The 24,732-nt window shown below is 45.2% G+C and overlaps 1 protein-coding gene across 7 annotated transcripts in view; it reads left to right on the plus strand.

Moving 5' to 3' along the window:
- Positions 1 to 22,868, plus strand: part of ANKS1A (ankyrin repeat and sterile alpha motif domain containing 1A) — a 233,981-nt gene extending 211,113 nt beyond the window's left edge. For 5 of the 7 annotated variants that reach the window (XM_044002068.1, XM_044002070.1, XM_044002071.1 and 2 more), the window contains 10 exons: positions 2,469 to 2,567; positions 7,135 to 7,287; positions 8,198 to 8,305; positions 10,256 to 10,420; positions 10,842 to 10,967; positions 11,693 to 11,764; positions 12,080 to 12,166; positions 16,036 to 16,173; positions 16,953 to 17,123; positions 18,154 to 19,574. In XM_044002068.1, coding sequence (XP_043858003.1) covers positions 2,469 to 2,567; positions 7,135 to 7,287; positions 8,198 to 8,305; positions 10,256 to 10,420; positions 10,842 to 10,967; positions 11,693 to 11,764; positions 12,080 to 12,166; positions 16,036 to 16,173; positions 16,953 to 17,123; positions 18,154 to 18,273 — 1,239 coding nt within the window. In that variant the 3' untranslated portion in view covers positions 18,274 to 19,574. Of the gene's footprint in view, positions 1 to 2,468; positions 2,568 to 7,134; positions 7,288 to 8,197; positions 8,306 to 10,255; positions 10,421 to 10,841; positions 10,968 to 11,692; positions 11,765 to 12,079; positions 12,167 to 16,035; positions 16,174 to 16,952; positions 17,124 to 18,153; positions 19,575 to 19,917 lie in introns of those variants that run through there. The other 2 variants (XR_006356327.1, XM_044002069.1) reach the window with 2 other exon arrangements.
- The last annotated feature ends 1,864 nt before the right edge of the window (positions 22,869 to 24,732 follow it).

Consider the following 24,732-nt stretch of genomic DNA (forward strand, 5'->3'; position numbering starts at 1 on the left):
ACCACCATCTTCATCTGCCCTCTCCAAGGAAACATGACAGTCTCTTGGGGTTCTTGTTTGTTTGATAAACCAACTTTCTAATTTTTTCATTAAGGTAAGAAAAGTGACTAAATTATCTATACCCTTTGACTCAGCTATCCCAATACTAGGCATATATTGCCAAGGAGGTCATAGGGAGGGGAAGGTCTCATAAGGTGCTCATAAGAGCACTTTTGTGGTAGCAAAAAACTGGAAGATACCTAGATATCAGTCACTTTGGGGAATGGTTGATCAAGTTGTGGTATATTGATACAATGGAATTTATTGCATCATAACAAAGAATATGAGGAAAATCTTAGAAACAAAGCTTCTGAGAATGTGGTATTTCTAATGGTACAATAATTCATGTGAATTTATGAAGAGTGACAGAGGTAGCACCAAGAAAATATATACAAGAAAAAAAAGGAAAGAAAACATACACAAGGACTGCTGTAGTGTAAACAAAAATGCCACAAGACAACTGAATTCTGATGAATTGCCATGACTATTTATGTCCTAAAGAACAAATTATAAAAGAGATTTCCTTCATCTCTGTAGAAAAGTAGGCAACTACAGGTGCAGGATGTTGCCTGAATTCTGAGACACAGTTGCTTTGTCAGTCTGTTTTCTTTTGTTACATGGGAGGATTATTGGGCAGGGGGAGAAGGAGGTAGACAGAGGAGCAGGAAGAGAATAATCAGTGTATCAGGAAATAACTAATGGTGTTTTAAAAAGGAAGCATCAATGAACATCGACGTATAGTGAAGTGAGCAGAGCTGGGAGGACATTGTGCATAGTGACAGCAGTATTGTTCAGTGAGCAATTGTGAATGACTTAACTACTCTCAGCAGTGCAATGATCCAAGATAATCCCAAGGAACTAATGAGGAAGCTTACTGTGCACCCCTATAGAAAGAACTGATAAAAAAGAATACTTGTGGATTGTACATATATAACCTGGTTGCAATCTTGTGGAGGGGGAAGGAAAGGGAGGGAGGGAGAAAAATTTGGAACTCTAAATCTTATGAAAATCAATGTTGAAAAGTACCCTTACATGTAACTGGAAAATAAAATAAATGCTTGTTGCTGGGGGGGGGGGGGAAAGGAAGCATTGGGCAGCTAGGTGGCACAATGGATAGAGCACTGACCCTGGATTCAGGAGGACCTGAGTTCTAATCTGGCCTCAGACACTTGACACTTAACTAGCTGTGTGACCTTGGGCAAGCCAACCCCAATTGCCTCACCCAAAAACAAACAAACAAAACAAAACAAAACAAAAAGCAAGCATCCCTAAAACTTTAAAAAATGAATTCTATTTAAAAATTTCACAGGACTCTGCTGTTTAGTCCATACAAACTAAGTTGACTCAGATGTTCTTTCTATCCAAGGCTACCAGTAGCTTAACTACATAGAATTACAGGATGTCAGGTTTTAGAGCTTACCTAGCCCAGACCCCTTACTCAGCAGGTGAGAAAACTGAGGCTATGAAAGGGGAATTGACTTTCAAGTCACATAGCAAAGCTGGGACTGAAACCAGGGACTTGTGACAACGTACAATTCTTTTCCCTTTATAGCTTTACTTCTTTTGCCTTTCCCACTGTCCATGGGCAACATTTAAGGCAGGGAAATAGAGGAATCTCTTTACTCTCTATGGAGGCAAGTCATCATTTCAACAGTGGTATCATATGGGTCAAAAGGAAAAGGTCTGGCCTAAGACATATTAGCACTAAAATACAATAATTCCATGTTCCCCAAACTGTTGACTGTTATCTGTTAGAAAGGCTAATTGAGTTCAATTCAGCTAACATATATTAAACCTTCCCTGTGCATAAGATAGTGTTGGTCTGAGAATGTCATCTGACTGGGTCATTCTTCAGTATTCCTCCACTGACCTGGAATCTGGCTTCTTTTCTCAGTCCTGGAGAAAAGTTTTCCCTCAAATGAAAAAGGATTTTCCTGTGAACCAAATCTTTCAAAGAGCTCAGACTACTTTAGCAGCTCCTACTGCTAGGGACCTTGTACTGGAATACCAACAACAACAATGATGATGCTATAGATTATTATATATTATATATAATGTTGTTATTGAATAACAAGAACTAGCATTTATATAGCACTTTAAAGTACACAGAACTTTACATATATTATCTCATTTGATCCACACAACGACCTTAGAAAGTAGATGTTGTTATTATCCCTTTTATAGATGAGGAAATGGAGGTCGAATGAGATTAAGCTAGTAAATGTCCGAGTCAGGATTCAAACTCAAGTCATCCTAGCTCCAAATTGCTTTGGAATGGACTGCACTGGGTTAAACCATGGGAGGAAATCTAGAGATGACCTCCAGTATTCCCTTCAGTAAGGGAAGAGATTTAGAGCAGTCTCTTCCTTGTCTTTAACAGTCAGGGAAGCCACCATTTCTTTTAAAACTCTCTTATTCTCTGCCTTCAGGGCAGTAACGTGATGGAAGACCAGGATCTCCGGGACATTGGGATCAGCGAACCCCAGCACCGGCGGAAGCTTCTCCAGGCTGCAAGGTCTTTGCCTAAGGTAAAAACCCTTCAAAGTCCTTCCTACTTCAATTTGAGCCAAAACCAAGAGAAAAGGATGGTCACAAAGAGTTACCGAATCAGAGTTAGAAGGGATCTCAAAGGCCATCTACTCCAGCTCTTACTCAAATAGGAATACTTCCTATAATAACCCTGATAAGTAGTTATCCAAGCAGTGCTTGAACACCTCCATTGAGGTAGGAACTCATTGCCTCCCACAACAGCCCATCAAACTAGGAAATTTTTTCTTACATGGGAGCCACAATCATCTTCTCCCTTCCCTCCCCCCACCCCCCACCCCTTCACTTCTGCACCCTGACTGACTCTGATTATCCTCCAAGGGTCTGTCCTTGGCCCTCTTCTCCCTTTATACTATCTTAGTTCATAATTTCATCAGCTTCCATGGATTCAATTATTATGTCTATTCAGATGATTATCACATCTATTTATATAGCCTTAACCTCTCTCCTGACCTCCAGACTCGCATCACCATCTGCCTACTGGATATCTCCATCGATATCCAGTCCCAAACCCAACAGGTCCAAAGGAAAATTATCTACTCCCCCCAAACCTTCCCCACTTCCCTCTGTTGTCAAGGGCACCACCATCCTTCCAGTGATCCAAGCTTACGACGTTGGAGTCATCCATAATTCCTCATTTGTACTCACTCCACATTTCCAATCTGTTGCCACGTCTTGTTATTTGTACTTTTTCAGCGTCTCTTGTATATGCCCTCTTTTCTTCCTTCACACAACTGCCACCCTGCTACAGGCCCTCATCACTTCATGCATGAACTAATATGGTTGCCTTCTGATTGATCTCCTTGTCTCAAATCTATCCCTACTCCAGTATATCCTCCACTCCACTGCCAAAGGGATCTTCCGGAAGCATGGATCTTGTAAAGTTCCCCTACTCAGTACATCCCATTGGCTCCCTGTTACTTCCAGGATCGAATTTTAAATCTTCAGTTGGGCTTTTAAAGCTCTTCACACCTTACAATATTCGATGATGATGATGACAGTGATCATTTGTATGGCACCGACTACGTGCCAGGCTCTGTGCTAAGTGCTGTACAAATATTATCTCATTTAATCCTCACAATAACCCTGGGAAATAGGGGCTATTTATTGCCCAGGTTTGAACTTGGGTGTTCCTGACTCGAGGCCCTGTGCTTGATATCCACTGTGCCACCTGCTGCCTCTACCACACTCTGTAATCCAGTAGTACTGGCCTCCTTGCTGTTCCTCACACATCACACTCCATTCCCTATCTTTGTTCCCTTTTACCACCTGTCCCCCATGCCTGAAATCCCTCTTCATTTCCACATCTTAGCTTCCTTCAAGAGTCAGCTTAAATCCCACCTTCTGCAAAAAGCCTTCATCATCCCTTCCCAACCCCTGCCTCCAACAGATGCCTTTTCTCCATTAGGAAATGTGTTCGTGCTGAAGCCTACTTCTCAGGTTAGGCTCCTGTGGAAGCCCACCAGGGATTGATCATTTAGCCTGTAGAAAGTCATGATTTTGTTTTTAATCATACAAGTTTATTAACAACAGCCTTAAGCTTGCCCTTTTTTGTGCTGGAAGTTCTTTATAGAGAAGATGCGGATAATAGTTGCACCTTTTAATGTTAATTAAAATGAAATTGAATTAAAATTAAATAAATAAAATTATTATAGGTTATAAAATTAAATAAATTAAAATTAGATTGCCCTTTTAATGTAAATCTTCTCTTTATCCCCATTTCCTACTCACAGATGTATCTAGGACCATGCCCTGGACCTTTTCCTTTAGGGCACAGTCCTAGACATATATTGTCCTTTTTGATGCAGCAAAGCCTTTGCATCTGGACAGAGGAGTAGCATGAGGTCCTTTTGAGTCCCTGGCTATGCCTTAATGGTTCATTAGGGGTGACAAAGGCTCTCCAGGCAATCTTAAGATTCAGGGAAATTATCTGGGCCCAGGAGACCCCCCAGCAGAGAAGAGCTACCAGTGTGGAAAGAGGTCTGCTCTTCTCAGAAGTCTGTGATGCTGCTCAGAATTGACCTTCACCTCATAGGGCCCACTCTCTGGGGCTCTTCTGATTTAAGAGCACAAGTGGTTGTTTATGTTTGACCCTTGGAGAGGAGCCCCCAGCCTCCAACCACCTAAAAGGAAATATAGATCATAGACTTAGAGCTGGAAGCAACCTTAGAGGATAGCAAGGTCAGCCTCTCATGTTAAGGTAGTTGCCAGGGTCACACAGCAAGTATCTAAGGCAGGATTTGAACCCAAGTCTTCTTAGCTCTCAATCCAGTTTCTGTCCACTATACCATAGGGCAGGTAGCTCTGAGATTGCCAGACCATGCATTCCTATTCTTCTGGCAAATCCACTTTGACAACATGGACCCCAGGACAGGTTGTACTGGGAGATCCAGGCATGGGAAAAGCCAGCACAGCTGCTCCCTTAAGTGAGGGGGCTGTGAGTCCAATTCAGACATTAACAAAAGCCCTTCTACCCCAACCAAGATGGGTCCAAGGACCAACCAGCATCCACCTTTACCTCTTTCGACTATAACCTAAATGGAAACATTTGTTTAAATTTTTTAAAAATATATTTTATTTTGGGGGCAGCTAGGTGGCACAGTGAGTGGATAAAGCACCAGCCCTGGATTCAGGAGGACCCGAGTTCAAAGCTGGCCTCAGACACTTGAGACTTACTAGCTGTGTGACCCTGGGCAAGTCACTTAACCCCTAATTGCCTCTCAAAAAAAAATTATATATATATATATATAATTTTAAGGTCCACATTCTCTCCTTTCCTCTGACACCCCTCTTCAATGAGAAAGTGAGAAAAACAAAGCATGTTACAAACATGTATAGTCAAGCAAAATAAATTCCCACATTGACAATGTTTAAAAAATCTATCACCTCTCTATCTGGAGGTGGGTGATATGTTTCATCATGAGGATTACTATATTTGAAAAGACCTTTGGTAGGTAGAAAGCATACTGTTCCTACTTATACTATCCTTCTCATATACCCAAAGAACCTGCATACAGCTAGAGCAAGGATTCTTTTTTTTTTATGTATGAGGTATTTTATTTTTTCCATTACATGTAAAGATAGTTCTCAACTTTTGTTTATACATGCTTTACGATTTCAGATTTTTCTCCCTCCCCCCCTCCCTCCCCCCTCCCCTAGACAGCAGGTAATCTGATATAGGTTATATCTATATATCTCTATACATATACATATAGATATATATAGATATATATATACACACACACACATATATATACACATAATAACATTAATCCTATTTCTGCATTAATCCTGTTACAAGAGAAAGAATCAGAGCAGTGATGCAAAACCTCAAAATAGAAAGAAAAAAAAACCAACAGCACCCAAAACAAAAGAAATAATATGGTTCAATCAGCATCTATACTCCACAGTTCTTTCTTTCTTTTTTTTTCCTTGGATTTGGAGATCCTCTTCTATCATGAGTTCCCTGGAACTCTTCTGTACCATTGCATTGGTGAGAAGAATATAGTCCATCACAGTAGGTCAACACTCAATGTTGATGATACTGTGTACAATGTTCTTCTGGTTCTGCTCATCTCACTCATCATCAGCTCACGTAAGACCCTCCAGGTTTCTCTGAACTCTTCCTGCTCATCATTTCTTACAGCACAATAGTATTCCATTGTATTCATATACCACAACTTGTCCAGCCATTCCCCAATTGATGGGCACCCCCTCAACTTCCAATTCCTTGCTACCACGTAAAGAGCAGCTATAAATATTTTTGTACATGTGGGTCCCTTTCCCCCTTCCATGATTTCTTTGGGCAAAAGACCTAAAAGTGGGATTGCTGGGTCAAAGGGTATGCACAGCTTTATTGCCCTTTGGGCATAATTCCAAATTGTAGAGCAAGGCTTCTTAACTTGGGGTCTGTGGACCCTCAAGAGGTTTTGTGGATAGATTTCAGGAGGTCTGTGAACTTGTATGGGGGGAAAATGGCATCTTTATTTCAAACTAATTGATTTAATTTATAATTCTACTTTATGCATTTGAGAACATTTTGGAAAAGAATCCATAGATCCAGACTGCCCAGTGGGTCCATGACACACATAAAAAATGGTTAAGAAACCCCCAGGCTAGAGGGATTTGAAAGTCTGGAAATGTTAGCTGGAAGTATTGAGCTGAATGTCCCCTTTCTCCTCCCCCCACTCCATCTTCCCATGTTGGTACGGCTGCAAGCAGAATTATTTTCAGTATCACAGGAAGGATTATATTTTCTATCAGATCCCTGCCCATGGTGAGAACAACTGGGGTTGGTTCTCAGTGTTCTAGAATCACCTCTAAATTACTCTGCCTTCTGAAAGAGCTTCTCTTCCCCCAGCTCCAGGTGACTCTAGAGGAACGTATATTTGACCTGAGATGCTTGTCTAGCTTGCTGGAGTGAGTCATCACTGTATCGGCTGCCTACATTTTGATGCAGTCAGTGTAAGCTAGTCATAGATGTACCACCACAGAGAAAAATTTATCTTGTGCTATCTTCCGTCCTTTACTTCCCCTTCCCTTTTACAGGTAAAACCTCTGGGCTGTGATGGAAATCCCCAGCCATCTGTCCCGTCCTGGCTTGACTCTCTGGGACTGCAGGACTATATCCAGTCTTTCCTGTCGAGTGGCTACAGTTCTATCGACACTGTGAAAAACCTCTGGGAGCTGGAGCTAGTTAATGTGAGTATAACAGACTGACTAAGCACCCCTCTCATTGGGCCAGTCCACATACTTGGACCTCCTCAGGGAAAAAGGGGTTACTATTGGTAGGAGGAAGATGGAAAATGAACCTCCTCTGGTACCTTTCAGGTCAAACTAAGGCTTCCAGAGCTTTCAATAATTTGCCTTTCATTACCTGAGCTGAACCATTGCTATTACTTTGTTTTGGGGCAGCTTCTGCTAAACTTCTTTGGAAGGACAGCCTAAAGTGAAATGACCAAACTCTAACCTCAAAGACCAGAAATGGTGGGAGAGTGTGGCCAGGCAACTGCTAAGAGCCCCACAAAAGGTTAAATGTCATGATCTGCAGCCTCAGGACTCCTGGGATTTTAGCTGCTATCAGAATGATTAGGCCAGGGCCTATGAGATTGGAAGGCCAGATCTGAGAAGGCATTGGATTCAATGAAGGACACATTCCTGCAGGAGGAGGCTCAGGATCTTCAGAAACAGTGTCCTCTCCTTTGAGCTGAGGGAGCCAGACTCAAGGAACTTGGCCTGGGACCCAGAGCAGGCTATTGTAGAAGTGGGGCCCCTGTCCTGGAGCTCCTAGAAGGCTGGTAAGGTAGGAGGAGGGGTCTCTGCTCTCCACAAGGTACATTCTCAGCATTATGCAATTTAGAGCTGGAAGGGACCTTAGAAACGCCCTCATTTTACCAATAAGGAAACAGGCCCCAGATGATGAAGTAAACACCAGGCTAGGATTTAAACTCAAGCCCTCTGACTCCAAGCCAAGTGTTCTCTGCACTGATGCATGATCCAGGGCTGCTGCTAAAGTATGACTGGTTGTGAAAGAACAAGTGGTGTGAGGAGCTCAGTTATGTCAAGCAAACCCACTTCTTGGTCCCAAACTATTTCCTTTCCCACCGCTCAGGTGCTAAAGGTTCACCTGCTTGGCCACCGGAAGCGGATCATCGCCTCTCTTGCAGATCGGCCCTATGAGGAGCCTCCCCAGAAGCCCCCTCGCTTCTCCCAGCTTCGAGTGAGTTGAACTGATATGTCTGTCAGTGTTGGTGGTTGGGAGCTCTAAGGAAGGGTGTGGGACAGAAGGGAAGAGGCATGTGTTTGCCCTTTCACTTTTAGGCAATAAGGAGATAGTCCTCAAAGAGATTCTGGGCTCTTTTACAAAGAAGACTCCTGTCTTTGTCACTTTCCCCTACTGAGGAAGGGGAAGAGTCGAGCCTGCCACTAGGGCATGAGGAGCAGGGCTTGCTCAATTGTTCCTTCTATCCACTGTCTTAGACTTTGTGTCTTCCAAGTCCTAAGCCAAAGCCTGACTCAGGAAAGTAGATAGACCACGATGTAAGCTCTTTCCTCAAAGGGGCTGCTTGGGTTATTTATTGCAGGGCACAAAATTCCAGTCTGCAACAAAAAGCAACTGAGGCAAAACTCCAAGCACATACCAATTTATTAGGGAGACCAGTGTCCCTAATTAGTTGGTCCAAGACTTTCCTCTGTAGTCAAGGCCCCCTCTGCTTGTATTCTTGAGTTTTTATACTAAAAATAGAATGAGGTGGTACAATTCATGATCGGTCAGTTCCAGTGGTGGGGGGAGGGGGGGAGAAGTAGGGAGAATGGACTACACAGTTGGCCAAGGAACATGTCCATCAGTCACCAGTGCCTGGTCAGTGTTTAGTTACCAGAGATCTGAACTTTAGGCACGAAAGAACAGAGAAAATAGGGAAACTGGGTTTTTTGGAACACAGCTCTCATAGTACATTTATAGGAGTGGAGGAATGGGGTTGGACAAGATCAATACACAAGTTAATATGAATCTTATAATAGTATAATACAGTATAACTCAATTAAAAGCAATATAATCATCAATACAGAGAAGGCTAGTTAATCCTAACTTACACAACTCCTAACTGTAACTAAATCGAATTTTTATTCTGTCTTTATTAGTTTACTAAAACAATCACTGACACCCATTACATCACAGTGAACTGAGTAAATACTGATTAAGTTGAGTAGGGGTATTGAAATTATTCTCCTAGTTATGGAAAAGAGAGAGGACAGAAAAGCACTGCCAAGGCGGCCCCTGGTAGAGGCATCTTTGCCATTGGCTCCCAGCTTAACTTTCACATCTCAGCAGGGTGGAGGGATGTCTGCTTACACAAGCTGCCAGCCCATCCTTCTTTTCTCCCTGTCCCTCTTGTAGTTTTCCTATTGACATCAAGCTTTCTACCTAATCCCATGGATCAGGAACCTTTCTCTGTTAAGTGTTTATTTCCTCTACACCTGAGGCACACAAGCACACACATATGTGGAGGCCCAGGGACGATGGAGAAGATGAGTGTGGCTGGGTGTGCCATCTACAGTGGGATTAGGTAGAATGCTTGATGTTGATAGGAAGCTGGAAGAGGGAGAGGCAGAAAAGAAGGCTGGCTCTAAGAGGCTTGAGCGGAACCATGAGTGAGCAGACATCCCTGTGCCGCCTCTTCTCGACCACACCTGTCCAGGACCTAGAGAGTGAACTACAAACAGATGCTGGGTTTGCAAGGCTAGAGATTCCCTAGATCCGCATGCCCGGGGTTGGCCTCAGTGAGAGGAGGCCAGTAGAGAAGCCACAGAGGCTCTCAGTTTGGACTTCAGAGTGACTGAGGCAGCTACTCCTGTGCTGTTCATGCTCTTTGTAAGCCTTGGATGCTGGCTGTCTAAAGCGCATGGACTTGGGTAAATCTTTGCAGCCTGGAAGGACCTTAAGCCACTCAGTGGAGGCCCTCTTCTGTGTCCTTGAGGTTATTCTGTGAAGATGGTAAAACTTGCTCAGCCCTGCTCCTCCTGTGCTACACAGTCTGCCGAGCCAGACGCTAGCCTTCTCGCAGCCCCCTGGTTGAGACCTCACTCTCATTGTACTGCCCAGTGCTCTGTGTCCACGTGTCTGACTGAGAAAGAAGGCCAGAAATCTTGTCTTCCTTTCCCCTTCCAGTGCCAAGATCTGCTTTCCCAAACATCCTCTCCCCTGAGCCAGAATGAGTCTTGCACCGGGAGGTCAGCAGACCTACTACTGCCCTCAGGGGATACCGGCAAGAGGCGACAGGACAGCTGCCGTGACCCAGCTGCCCATGGCCGAGCTGAGCGTTTTCAGACACAGGTCAGGGACTAGGGTCTCCGTGAACATCTTTCCCTTCCTCTCCCCAACTCAGCTCCTGTTTTTTTCCTGGACAAAATGTAGCAGGAAGAGCGTGTGGGGGATTCTCAGAGTGGGACAGTGACTTCTCTGTGTCACTCTCTCTCACCTCTCAACCTATTCGAACCTCCTTAGAAAACAGTTGCTTTAGTGGAAGAGGTCCCTATGGTACTGTTGTGATGGGAATTGTGGACTGTGGTCTCTTTCTCAAAAAATCCTCCTCATTATAATCATTTCCTCTGAGACTGAAGATGCATTCAGTGTTGGGTGGAGGGGAGGACCGGACCTTGGGAAGGGCTCACAGTAAGCAGGTTTGATGGGTATTCCTGGACCTTGGGCAGGGGCAGGGAGAAGCCTCCCTCCAACTGAGTAATTGTCTTGGCAGGAAGATCCCCGGGAGGCCAAACTGACCCTGCGCCCTCCCAGCCTGGCTGCTCCTTATGCCCCTGTGCAGAGCTGGCAGCACCAGCCCGAGAAGCTCATCTTCGAATCTTGTGGTTATGAAGCCAATGTGAGTCATGTTCCCTGCCTTCCTTCAGACACATCCCTGGGGGTAACTACAGAGTCCCTGCTTTGGAGAAGTGGCGGGATATGGATCTGGCCCCTTCTCTTATATGGTCTCTATCCCAAGCAGACCAGGGACTGCTGCCCTCCATGGCTCCCTTTGCAGAGGGTAGAATAGGTAGGATGAGAGGTAAGAGCTTCCTGTGGAAGGTCAAAGAGAGAGTATGATCAGAGTTAAACTGTGGGCGAGCAGAAAAGAATGTGGTAGGAGTGCCTACCTATACAGAGAGCAAGGAAAACAGAGGCAGGATCACCTCTGGGTCTTGTGAAAGCCGTGACTCACCTGGTCTGTGACCAGGTTGTTGACCCCTGTCAGTCTCAAGCAGGCTTGATGAATTGCCTGAAAGGTCAGAGATCCCTATGGCAGGATCAATAGGAGGCCTAAGCGAAGGAGTTTTTCACTGAGAAGAAATAGGATGGGAAGGGTAAAGAGTTGGAGAGAAAGCCACAGTAAATAAGGCTAAATACCCCCAGATAATGACCTCAGAAGTTCAAGTCTAGCCTGTTTTTTTGTGAGGTAGCCCTAGGTTGGGCGAGTGATATATGGAAAATGAAGGCATGGAGCTCTGGACCCTGCAGAAGAATCTTCAGCTTGGGAAAGGTGGGTCTGACTTTGCCCCCACCCTCTAGATTCCAGACTAATTTCTGTCCCTATAATCATCACCTTCGCAGTACTTGGGCTCTATGCTGATTAAAGATCTTCGTGGGACAGAGTCCACACAAGATGCCTGTGCCAAGATGCGGGTAAGTTGGTAGTTATTTCAAAAAGGAGTAGGACGACCATATATGGTACAGGGCTGGTTGAAAGGACAGGCTTGGCCTAGCCAGAGACAATTGGCCACAGGGACAAATAGCCTGCACCACTGCCCCAGCTGCCCTCAGCAGAAACATTAAAGACAGCCCTGAGGGAGCCTTTGCCTGCTCCAGGTCCCTGCCAGCATTGAGCTCCACCTTCCTTTTGGGTAGAGGACAGTGAGGAAAAGTCAGAAACCTGCGGCACCTTGGGCATGGCCCTGAGAAGGGGAGTTCACAGAGATTTATTCACCTCTTTTCTTACAGAAATCAACGGAGCAGATGAAGAAGATTCCAACCATAATTCTTTCCATCACCTACAAAGGAGTTAAATTCATTGATGCCTCTAATAAGGTGAGTTTCGAATGAGAGCTTCCGGGAGGTGTTGATCACTACTAGGATGGGAAATCTAAATCCTACTGGACAATCTCCCAAACAAAACTGCTCATCCATCCAAGGAAGTTTAATGCTTGAGAAATGGCCAAAGGGGAAAAGAGGGTACTCTCCCTCAGGGGTTCTCTTCTTTCTTTCTTTCTTTCTTTCTTCCTTCCTTCGTGGGGCAATGAGGGTTAAGTGACTTCCCCAGGGTTACACAGCTAGTAAGTGTCAAGTGTCTGAGGTTGGATTTGAACTCAGGTCCTCCTGAATCCAAGGCCAATGCTTTATCCACTGCACCACCTAGCTGCCCCCTCTTCTTTTCTTTTTTTTTTCCTTTGTTTTAAAAAAACATTTATTTTATTTTCCATTTACATGTAAGGGTAGTTTTCAACATTCATTTTCATAAGATTTAGAGTTCTAAATTTTTCTCCCTCCTTCCCTTTCCTTCCCCCTCCACAAGATCGCAATCAGGTTATATATGTACAATCCACAAGTGTTCTTTTTATCAATTCTTTCTATAGGGGTGCATAGTAAGCTTCCTCATTAGTTCCTTGGGATTGTCTTGGATCATTGCACTGCTGAGAGTAGTTAAGTCATTCACAATTGCTCATTGAACAATACTGCTGTCACTACATACAATGTCCTCTCAGCTCTGCTCACTTTAATAGCTCCCCATCGTCTACAGGATAAAATCCAACTTGTCAACTTGTGTGAAGTCCCTTCCACATCTTGGCATCAGTCTACCCTCCATCCCTCTTACCCATCTCTACCTCAGTCTCCTTCCTGTCTTTAGAATACACAGTGAAGGGGGGGGGGGGAAGAGAGGAGAGGAGAAGGAAGAAGAGAAGAATAGAGGGGAAGAGGAGAGATTATAGGAGATAACTGGTCTTGGAGTCAGGAAGCACAAGCTAACACCCTGCTCTGCAACTTGATAGCTCTGTGACCCAAAGCAAGTCATCAAACCTCTGTAAATTGTTGTCTCATCTGTAAAAAGGGGATGATGATACTTGCACTGCTTCCCATGGCCGCTGTGAGGGAAGTAGGTCCTCAGTAATTCTTAGAACCTTGGATAAATAAGAATGATTTCCCTTACTTAGACTGTTAAAAATGACACACCTAGCACTTTAATGTCTGCAGAAGACTTTCTGTCATCTCACTGGAGCATCAGCCCAACCCTTTGAGGTAGGTCCCATAGCATCATTCCTCATTTTATAGAAAAGGAAACTGAGGCTCAGGAAATCACAGCTTATCAAGCATCAGAGTTGCCATTTGAAAAAAAAGATTTCCTGACTCCAGGTCCAGCATCATACCCACCATGTCGTGCTGCCTCTTAACCCCTGCTTGAAATGTTGTTTCCTTTTTACTCTGCCTACTTAGTTAAATCTTACCTTCAAGGCTTCTCCATGATTCTTGTAGCTCACAGGGGTCTCCTCTTCTGAATTCTGTTATCACTTACTGCCCTGTCCTGCCTTTTATTGCATCTCAACTGCTGTATTGTGTGTGCTTTTTTTTATAAATGTTTTATTGGTGCTTCTCTTTTACTTTACTGTCATTTTCCAGTAACCTGTACACAACAGAATTTCTTGTTTTACTGATCTGTGTCAAAACAAATATAGTCACTTCACATTGCATTTGAGGGGACCAAATCTAGAGGAAACATTCATTTAGTAAGTCATTACCTGGAGGATTATTGACTGGTACGGTTTATTACCCCATACCAGCCAAATATCCTAATTCACAAGGAAGTCTGAGATTTACAATGCTATCTAAAGGGCTTCTAGAGAAAATCAAAGTAGTTATCTGTAACTGCACAGCTTTCATTTAAGGACATCAAGTTAGATTATATACCTACTAGGAAAAGAAAACAAGTCAAAGATCTGTTTGTAGGGGCAAATCTTGGCAATTCAGAGACTCCTGGATAAAACGAAGGTGCTACAATTTATAGAGAATCGAACAGCTGCAAAATTATTAGATTAACTTTGTTTCTGTAATGTTCCTAGACCAGTCTCGCCATTTGGAACATAGACGGTTAATCTTGATTCTACAAGTGGTGGCTTGTTAGCGACATAGTTATTTGAGCTGAAGTACTAAGGCCTTTTATATTCCATTTTGCCTCTTAAGTTTGAGACTTCCATCTTTCCTTCCCAGCCCCACCTAGGGTAACTAATATAATGTGAGGCATCTAGCAGATTTTCAGTGAATCCTTTTAGAATGAATAAGTGGCCTTGGTGAGGTGATAGCAATGACATCACTTCTACAGTAAACCCAGAAATAAATAAACATAGTAACTAAAGCCTGCCAAAGGGTTAGGGGACAGCATATGGCTAGGAATGTGGAAGAACATTCTATTGCCTGAGGTTCCTGGATTTCCTTTTGGATTCCCCTCTTTTCCCTGTGGCTCTTCAGTAGGCCGAGAGACCGAGAACTTCTGTGAAAGTGATATCCGGGGGGGGGGGGGGGGGGGCAGTTGTTATTAGAGTGAGATCTCCAAGGCAAAAGCGAAAAGATGTATCCCTAGTGGCATGGGTTCCTCTAAATCAGGAAGAGGCTGGAACTTCATGTTTAATTCATAGTCAGATGTTATATGTGACCAGCCCAGAAAGGCTAGAGCCTGTTAGACCTTCTCCAAATAAATGATCTCCTTGAGTCCTTGGTAGGCTTTGTGGGGAGCCCCTAGAGAAAAAGCTCTGGGTTTTCCAAACATTTCTCTCATCCGGACACTGTTGCCAGGCCCCAATCTGCTGAGAAAACACAATTCTTTTTTTTCTTTCAAAAAAACACAGTTCTAAGCCATCAGTTTACCTTCTCTTTCCAGACAAGTAGTAAAGTGGAAAGAATGTTAGATTTGAAGTCCTGGCTTTCTCAGGGCCCATCTGGCTCTGAATCTCTAATGCTATCCAATCACTACTTGTCACTGAAGAGTAAACTGATGAGTGTCAAACTAGGAGGGGCCCAGAATTCATCCAGTCCATCTCCTTATTGTATAAAGGAAACTGAAGTCCAAACAGGAGAAGTAACTTGTCTCATATCAGTCAACAGTTAAGTGATGGGAGTTGGGACTAAGGTTTAGATCTCCTGCCTGACTCCCAGTACTTCATTATTTCTACTTTTCCATTGCTGGAGGAGAGACCTCGTTCTTTGTGTTGAGACAGATGTGCATGTAGGCACACGCTCCTTGCCCCTTGCTGCCTTGTGACAATATATCTTGTTCCTTTATTCTTGATCTACTCCTTTGTGTCCTATCTTGGAGCTAGGAAGACTGAGCTGAAGATAGTTGTGAAGCTGATTGCAGCAAGGAGGGAAGAGATGAGACAGCCTCCCAGGCCAGTCCACTCAGGCTTCTGGGGCCCATGGCATCTGGGAGACCCAATAGGCCCAAACAGGATCAGCCTCACATAGCCTTTGGTGCTTCCCTGCCCCAGCCAAGAGTGACAAGAGTCAAAGACTCCCATCAAAGATAGTGCCATCTCCCTATGTGGGATCTTTGTTTAAAGGCACAGGACCTCTTCTGCAGCTTTCTTGATTCATCACGACTCAGCCTAACCTTTCCCTTCCTAAAGGTGTGTGTCAGTGTGAGTGAATTAAGAACTCATCTCCTCAGGACCCATGACTGAGACTGAGATGCCCTTTTAAACTTTAGTACCCATTCCACCCTTGAACAGGGTGCCATTAAGACTAGGGAAGAGGGCAGGTGTGGTCCAAAAGGAGAGTTATTGATGAGGGCTAGACAAAGAAGAGAGGCGGTGACAAGAGAAACAAGTTCCTCTGGGCCCCAGTGAGAATTGAATGCTCCCAAGGGAAGGCAGCAGGCAGCTCAGCCAGGCTTATCACTTTCTTCTTGACAGAACATCATTGCAGAGCATGAGATTCGGAACATCTCCTGCGCTGCCCAGGACCCCGAGGACCTCTGCACCTTCGCCTACATCACCAAGGACCTGCAGACGAGCCACCACTATTGCCATGTGTTCAGCACTGTGGATGTGGTGAGTGGGAGGTTCTGAGCAGACAGGCCTGGACAGCCTGTGGGGAGCGGGAGCGCCTTGGCTGGAGATCCTCGGAGAGTCTTAAAACTTTAGAGCTCAGGGAGAACTTGGAGCTCAACTCTAAGGCCCCTTTGTTTCAGGCACAGAGAAAGTGCCCCCATTTGTCTAGTCAGAGATAGCCAGAGAAGAACCAAATCCCCAGCTCTCTTTCCTTTACATCAGGATGCTTTTGAGGTACCACATCTAGTTTGATGTGCCCAAAGTTCGAGCCAGCCCTTTGTCCCCAACAAGACACTGCAAATTTCCTTGATGTCTACCAAGAGCCCTAATTCTCTGCTCCAGAACACAGAACACTATACTGACTTTTGGTGCTTTCCTTGGCTGCAGTGACATTTAGGAATGAAATGTAATGCCCTGTAAAACTGGCTATGCCCAGAGAAAGGAGAATGGGGAGTATGTGTTAAACCAGGGAGAACTGAACCACATGGCCCCTCCCAAGGTCCTGGGGCCTGCTCATGCCAGGAACTCAGAAGAGTTGCCTCTGCCCTGAATCCTGGGCCCTTTATTCTGTCTGTGCTGAGAGATTGTGGCTATTCCACTTCCTCAAAAGCCTTGTGACTCCTGGGAGACCCAAAGATTTCTGGAATAAGCCAATAAGGACATCCGGGTTCCCCAAAACCTCTGCCCTGTTCCTCAGCATCTGTCCTAGATGCTCCCTACTTGGAAAACTTTTCCATTCCAAAGTGTTCATGTGTTTGTTATGTTTGATTCCCTCCCAGAATCTGACCTATGAGATCATCCTGACGCTGGGACAGGCATTTGAGGTGGCCTATCAGCTGGCCCTGCAGGCCCAGAAAGCCAAGCCAGGTGGGGCCTCAGCAGCTGAGATGATAGAAACAAAAGCTTCCAAACCGGTGCCTAAGCCTCGAGTTGGCATGAGGAAATCTGCAGTATGTATGGCCTGGTTTCCGGGTTCTCCAGCCCTTGTCTGACCCTGGGAGGGGGGGTTCCTTTCCATGCATTAGCCCATTGGAGAAAGACGGTGTCCCCTTATCAAGCAGTGGCTCAGGCAGTCTGTCTTCCCTTTGTTCACTTCCTTTTGCTCTTAACAGCAGTCCGGGACAAGAGCAGCAGAGGAATCTCTCCCCACTCCCCCCATCATTAATGTTGCCTCCTGTCTGTGTCTGCTTTGCCTCCACTTCCCCAGGGGCCGCTGCCACCTGATAACCGCTGTTGTTACTGTCACAGCTGCACTACCCACCGTCCTCCTTACCTACCGCTGCCGGCTGTTAGTCCCGGAGTCAAGGTCTTTGCATTTCTTGCCATCCTGTGTCTCTTTCCTCCTCCTCCTGGAGGCTGTCATCACCTGTCTGTGCTACAGCCCTTGTCTTTTGCTCTGCTAAGTGTCCACTTGGTGTCAGTGGAGGTGCCTGCTCCTTCCTTGCCACTGTTCTCAGGGTACATGCCCTGGCCTTGGCCAGAGCTTCCAGATAGGGTAGCTCAAGTCTAGATGAGCAGGTGTTAGAAGCTATGAGTGTGCTTTTTTTTTTTTGGTGAGGCAATTGGGGTTAAGTGACTTGCCTAGGGTCACACAGCTAGTACATGTCAAGTGTCTGAGGCCGGATTTGAACTCAGGTCCTCCTGACTCCAGGGCTGGTGCTCTATCCACTGCGCCACCTAGCTTCCCCTATGAATGCGCTTTTGCCTGAGCGACTCCAAGTCCCCAGGCAGCCATGAGCTGCTCAAGCAGGGCTTTATGCACTGCCTTCCCAACAAGCCCCGCAAAGTCGGGAGCTTTTCCCTCTTGGACCTCCCTTCTGACTCTCAGGACTCACCTGGAGAGAAGGATCCTGATTCAGGTGATGAGGTTACCGGCATGGCCTAGGGGAGGTGATCTGAGGCTTATCCTGGACTCACTTCAGCCGTGGCCCTGGCATGCAATTGTTCTGATACTTTGCCTTTCCCTCTCATGTTCTCCAGTTGGAACCATCTGACATGGACCAAGATACCCAGTCTCATGCCAGTGTCTCCTGGGTAGTGGACCCAAAACCGGATTCCAAAAGGAGCCTCAGCACTAAGTATGAGACCACTATCTTCTAAAACCAACCCAGCCCCTGTCTCCACTAGTCTCACTGTGCCTTTACCATCTGATCTGTCTGCTGTTTTCAGCTCTCTCCTTCCAGCTGCTGATGGTGAGCCCCCTACCCTCCCAGGGGCCTGCTCTCCTCCCTGGCAGCAGTACTAAGACACTGTACGCTAACAACTTTTGTACCTTATACCACCAAACACTGTGAATTCTCCTCCCTTTGTCTGGGGACAGTGCAGTGGATGGGGGGGGGGGGGCGGTGCCTTCAAGTTGGGCACCAAGAGGGCTGAGGGGCCTTTGAATGGATGGGCACTACAAATCCCTGGGGCATTGACCTTAAAGCCAACTCAAACAGTGATGGTAATGCCACCCTGGGCCTCAAGCTCAGGACGCATGATCTGCTCTGGCCCATATTTCCATCTGAGCCATGGCTGGGGACTATTGCCAAGAACTAACTAACTCACCTTTCTCGACACTAACCACTGTGACCACCCGGTATTCCAGGAAACCTCCCCATTCTAAACCCAAATCCTGCCTGCCCAATCTACCCCATCATCACTCTGATGTACGCACGGTGCTGGACTCTGTCAGCTGACAGCCGATCCAAGGCTTCTATGGCTTGGTAGGGGGGAGACTGAGCTATGGCTGATGACCAGAGGCAGGAGATGGAAAGGCATTGATACTGTTTGGTGGTTTGGATGGGCAGAATTGCATTCTCTCTGTGCCCCAGGCTGCATGCCAGTTCTTCACATCTGTAGCTAACTATCTAAAGGAGCTTTTAAGGGTTGGCCTCAAGGGCCAATTGGAGAGTTGATCGTATCATCTAGAAGGTTCCTTGCCTCTTATAATCTATGACACATAGAATGGAGGCCTATATAGAGTGTGGTCCCCTCGTCTTTGTCCCTCCCATATTATTAGAGTCCCAGAAGGTTGGGCAGCAGCAGCCTCTGGTTCCCAGGTCCAGGTCATCAAATGAAAAGGCTCTCTCCTTGGATGAGTGAGGAGGGAGGTCTGTACTCTTCCCATATGGTGCACAGTTGTGCTGCCTCAGAATGGGGCTGCCATAAGCTAGGGGCTGGTACCCCAAGCTTTCTACATTAACTGCCATCCTTTCTCTAGTCTTTTTTAAGTCGGCTTCCATCTCCATAATAGGAGAATTCAAAGATTAACCAGTGGCCTGTGCCCCTTCCCAGGCCTCTGGTGTGGTGGGTGGTAGAAGGATAGATACTGTCATTTCCTATGAATTCAAGAACCTCCAAAACCATTAAGAACTGAGATGAGAAAGGAGATGGGACTTTAGATAAGCAGAATCAACTGTGGGGGGTGGGGTGGGGTGGGGTTCGCTTACTTTGCAGGCTATGAGGAGGCAATTTCATTAGGAAATGGTTCAAACATATGGTCCAGTAGGAAGCTAAACAGATGCAGAAAGTTGGGGCAGTTTCACCCTAAGTGAATATACCTAGGGTGGGCCTCCCTGCTGCCTGGTCCTTGTGCCTTTTAAGGGCAGATTCCCTATACCCGAGCTGCTGGGCTTTCCGTGTCTCAAGGAGCCCTGGGGATTCTGTGAGGCACCTTCCCCTTCAACTTCAGTCCTCCTCTCTGTGCAGTTTGCCTGTGGTTAACCCTTTCCCCTCCCCATTCTGTTTGCTTCTGCCAAGCTGAGCCACTGGGAAACCAAACTGCTGCGGAAAAATAGTCCTGGGGGGCAACAGACTGCTGCCGCCACTGCCTCACCCGCCATCATGAAGATCCAGGCTCAGCCTCTGCTTTGGGGATCGCCTTCCTGCTGCTCAGCAAGGCTTTCCACAGCCAAGCCTCGAAAATAGCTCCCCTATCCCCATCCCTCTCTGCCCCTGCCTGGAGAGCAGCACCTCAGGGTCTCTCTGTAGCAGATGAGATTGGGATTCCAGGGGCCAAGAAATGACGCTGGGTTTTTTAGCTTGTCCAGAAAAAAACTTTTTTTTAATAGAAAAAATGACTACCCGTGGCCTGGGCCCATAGGAAGACTGCCAATCTTCAGCCAGAAAATCATGGGGATGAAGATCTTTGGGAAACTAGAACTGGCACAAAACAATACAAAAAGAACAATCCTTCTAGGCCTCCTTTCCTCAGAATGAGACCTTGGAATAGCATAGCAGGTTTGAAAGGAAAGCAGTTGCTTATGGGAGATGGGTGAGTATAAGAGAGCGAAACCAACAGTAAGGCTAATATTAAGATAGCTTGTTGGATTCAGATGTTCAGAGCCAGCTCAGCTCCTGTGTTCTGTCAAAGTGCACAACTCCCCTTAGAACAGGACCAAGAACCTCGCTGATATAAAGTAATAACAACAGCACCACAACCCTGGAGACCCCTGAAAAGCAGCAGCTCTTAAGCCTTTGCTAGGATTTGAGATGTGAAGAGATGATGGTCGTTTCCATACGCTACTGTCCATAGTGAATTCCTAGAGCTTTGTTCCACTCTGTGCTCCCACCACCTTGTGGTGACTAAGGGTTTGGGTTGTTTTTTTGTCCACCAGCTCTCCAGTAGCTCGATATTTTCTAAGTTCCAAAGGAAAAGAGAAAAAGAACCTTAGTAACAGACCAGCTGAGGCTGAGACCCAGTGACTTGAGATTGGTCTGAGCAGATCTTTGCAGTTAGGTGTCACTGTTAACTCTCCCACTGCTTGAATCCCTTTGTTCATCCCTGGCTCCAAATATATAGGAAAGGGCTTCAAAGCTGGTAGCTGACTTGCTTTTTAACCAGGCAGACAGTGCCTATTATCTGTACCAGGTTGACTCACCAGAGCACTGCTATATCTCACAACTCCCTAATTTACTTCTCCTTTCACCTCAGTTTTGTTTCTGGATTTAAAACAGGGGCTTCTTCCATTCCAGAGAGAAGGGTCAAGCCCTCATGGCCTATACCTATATACCTATAGGGAGCAAAAAGGACTAGGCCTTCCCGTGTGTGCTTTAGCAGACCTAGTATTCTCATGGTGCAGTTTATTCCTGTCCAAGTGCAAATATTCCAGGCCTTGGCAACACTGCTCTTTCCCAATGAAAGGTGTCGATTGGAATTATATGTTTATGTGTATGCAGGGAGGGTCCTTTTGGAAACGCACAAATTATGGATGGCCAGATGTTGCAGGTGGTGGATTTGTATCTTTAGCTGATTTGGAGCTTGGCCTTGTGGACTTCCTCTCTGTTTATTCATCATAGACTACCGCAATTCTTTATCCAACCCTGAGAGCAGTTAATCCTGGTCATTTTAGCCCCAGCAGAGGGACTGAGCTCAGTGCTCCTCTTGAAAAATGGGGTTAGCCTCAGCTTCTTTGAGCTAGAGAAGGACCATGGTTCTTCTGGGCCTGATAAGGATTCCTAGCAACTTGCCTTTGTGCAGTATTCAGCCTCTATTTTCCCAGAAAATTTCCAAGCAAAATTAAGATTTCTTCAATAACATTGTGCTGTTCCTGCCATGGTGCTGGATCCTTATGTCCTAGGCTCAGTAGCAGCATTTCTCCATCTTCCAGAGCTTCACTTTCTTCCTTCTTTCAAGGAAGGTTGTTTCCTTTCCAAGTAGGTATCTGTGAGTAGATGGTAGGTCCAAAAAGAAAATTCTGTGTAGACACTAAGATGAATTTCTCAAGTTTTTTTTAAAAAATCACATTTAGGTGTTTTTATTTTTCTTAAAGCTGCTATGTCCTCTTTATTTATTCAGGGTGTTTTCAGATTGGGAAATTGGCTGGTCAGCTCTGATTCTGAGTTATGTTTTTAGATTGGTATATTTTTGGACATTGGAGAAAGGAAAGTGACTGAATTTTTTTTTATTAATGGGGGTCAGGTACTCTCCCTTCCCTAGAAAGGGATATTGCAACTTTAAGAACAGGCTTTGAGTGGGAAAGCCACTGCTATCATACTGTTCTCAGTGCAGGCCGTGTAGCATGGTTGAACACGTCCACTGTGTTTCTGAACTGTGAAGGAGCCCATTTAGGTGTGAAACTGCAGCTTTCTTGGAATGGGTTCAGTTACATTAAGCTGTCTTCAGTTCCCAGCTCTCTGCTTGAATTTCCCCATGTGCTTGCTAACTGTTCTTAGGCAATAGGATTCTTCTTCCTAACAAGGCTCTACATTTGCAACTCTCCAGGTCTCTGGTGGGCCCTCTAGTACTAAAGATCAGGGGTAGTTTCTCAGAGACAGGCTGGAACAGCAAAGCAAGCACATTTATGGTTTGTGAAACTTAATCCGAGTTTAGTCTGGCTTGAAGGCTCATCTGATATTGCCCAGACTTGCAGAATGACTGTCAAATTCAGTTTGCAAAAGGGTGATTTTGCTAATTGTGGTGTGTGGCAATGGGACTGATTTGTAATAAAAATGTTATTTAATCTTTGTCTCTGTATTTTGATACTTGAATGATTTCCCTTTTTATTTTCCTGTATATATAATTGTTAATCTGTCCAATTTTGTCAGAATTATAAACACCTTGTGGTACCAAACATAACCAAGCTGTGCAACAAAATAGACTGACCTCACTACACAGAGAGATTGTAAATATTTCTGGGCTTCCAGCGTTGGTTTTGTTATTTTCATAACTGTACAACTTAGAACAGACTGAATAAATGAGAAGTGACTTAGAACCCCGACTCCAGCTTAATTTCTACATTGGTAAACTCTTTGAAGTCTGTATTAGAATTGGAATTGGAATAACCTCGGTTGGACCTCGAAAGGGGCCTTCTCATTTTTAAGAAGTGTGCTGTGTCTTGTTCAAACCAATGGCAATGTTTGGAAATTGTCTAACACACTTAAAAGCCAAGGTGCTATCTGGGTCCTTGTGAATAGATACTCCTTATAATACAGAAAATACCTCGTATATAGATGTTTCCACACTGTTCCTTTAGAATTTCCTATATCCAACACCTGTTTTGAATCGTCAGCTCGGGTGATCTCACTTTTTCCTTCTACTTCTATTGCTTTGCCTAGGTGTGTAGTTCAACAGATGTATGCCTGAATGCCTGCTCCAGACAAGGCGCTGTGCTAGGCATTATAGGATATCAGATGGAGCAGAAGACAGTCCCCGTGTGAGGACTTTATAGCTGGAGTACATGCATACATGAAAAATGAACCATACAAGGCATGTATGGTAAGCAGCAAAAGAAAGACTGGAGTGAATGCTTAGTATTATTGGTATTAAAAAGAGAGAGGTTCCGAGGCAGCTAGGTGGCGCCGTGGATAGAGCACCGGCCTTGGAGTCAGGAGTACCTGAGTTCAAATCCGGCCTCAGACACTTAACACTTACTAGCTGTGTGACCCTGGGCAAGTCACTTAACCCCAATTGCCTCACTAAAAAAAAAAAGAGAGAGAGAGAGAGAGGGGTTCTCTGGGCTCTTTGCCATCTTTGGTGGCTAACAAAGAAAAGGTAGGACTTGAGGTGGGCAATGAAGACTGGGGGATAAGGGCATGGGGGTGCGGGCAGTGATTGTACTTGGAAGTATATCCCAGTTGCTCCAGTCAAATGGCTGCTAGTGCTCAGTGAGAACCTGATTGCTGCCTTCAAATATCTGAAGGAAGGCCTGTCATCTGGAAAAGGAATTCAATTTATTCTGGGTTTGCACCAGAGGGCAAAACAGGTATCGTTTATATGGAGGCAGGATTCAGCTCAGTATAATGATTAGGGCTGTCCAGTGGTGGGTTATGCTATTGTTTGAAATAGCTGCCTGCCCTGTCACTGGAAGTGTTTAAGCAATGGGGTGATGTGAGGACAGTTCCACCATGGGATAGATGATTAGGCTAGCCAGCCTCTGAGGCCCCTTCCAAAGTTCAGCCCTATAAGTCTAGAATCTTACATTTGGAAAGGACTTCAGCAATCATGGGATCATAGATTTAGAGCTGAAAAAGGATCTTAGAAACCTTAGATCACTGCCTTCATTTTACAGATGAAGAAACTGAGGTGTCCAATGTGGTTAAATGATTCACCTAGGAACAAACACAATAATCAGTAGTGGTACTAGGATTCACCTAGTACAACCTCCTCCCCTGGAAAAGAGAGAGAAATAGGATGACTAAGAAGTGGAGAAAAAAGTTTTTAGGGGTAGGGGAAGTTGAGACAGGGGGATAGCTCCTAATTTTCCTCATTCCAGTCTGTGACCTAGAACAGTAACCACACTCATCTTAATTCTGATTATTCTACTATGGTCTAGGCCTCTGCTTTTCCCTCTTTCCAATTCAACATGGCTAAGAAGGCCACTTAGCTTGGTGGGGCAGATAGAGCACTGGGCCTGGAATCAGGAAGACATCTTCCTGAGTTCAAATGTAACCTCAGACACTTCCTAGCTGTCACTTTACCCTGTTTCCTTCAATTTCCTCATCTGTCAAATTAGCTGGAGAAGGAAAATGGCAAACTACTCCAGTATCTTTGCCAAGAAAACCGTAAATGGGATTCACAAAGAGTCAGACAGGACTGAAAAATAACGAAACAATAGCTAAGAGAGTAAAGAGGTA

The sequence above is a fragment of the Dromiciops gliroides genome, chromosome 4 (genome assembly GCF_019393635.1).
Source record: "Dromiciops gliroides isolate mDroGli1 chromosome 4, mDroGli1.pri, whole genome shotgun sequence".
In the NCBI taxonomy this organism is placed as follows: Eukaryota; Metazoa; Chordata; class Mammalia; order Microbiotheria; family Microbiotheriidae; genus Dromiciops; species Dromiciops gliroides.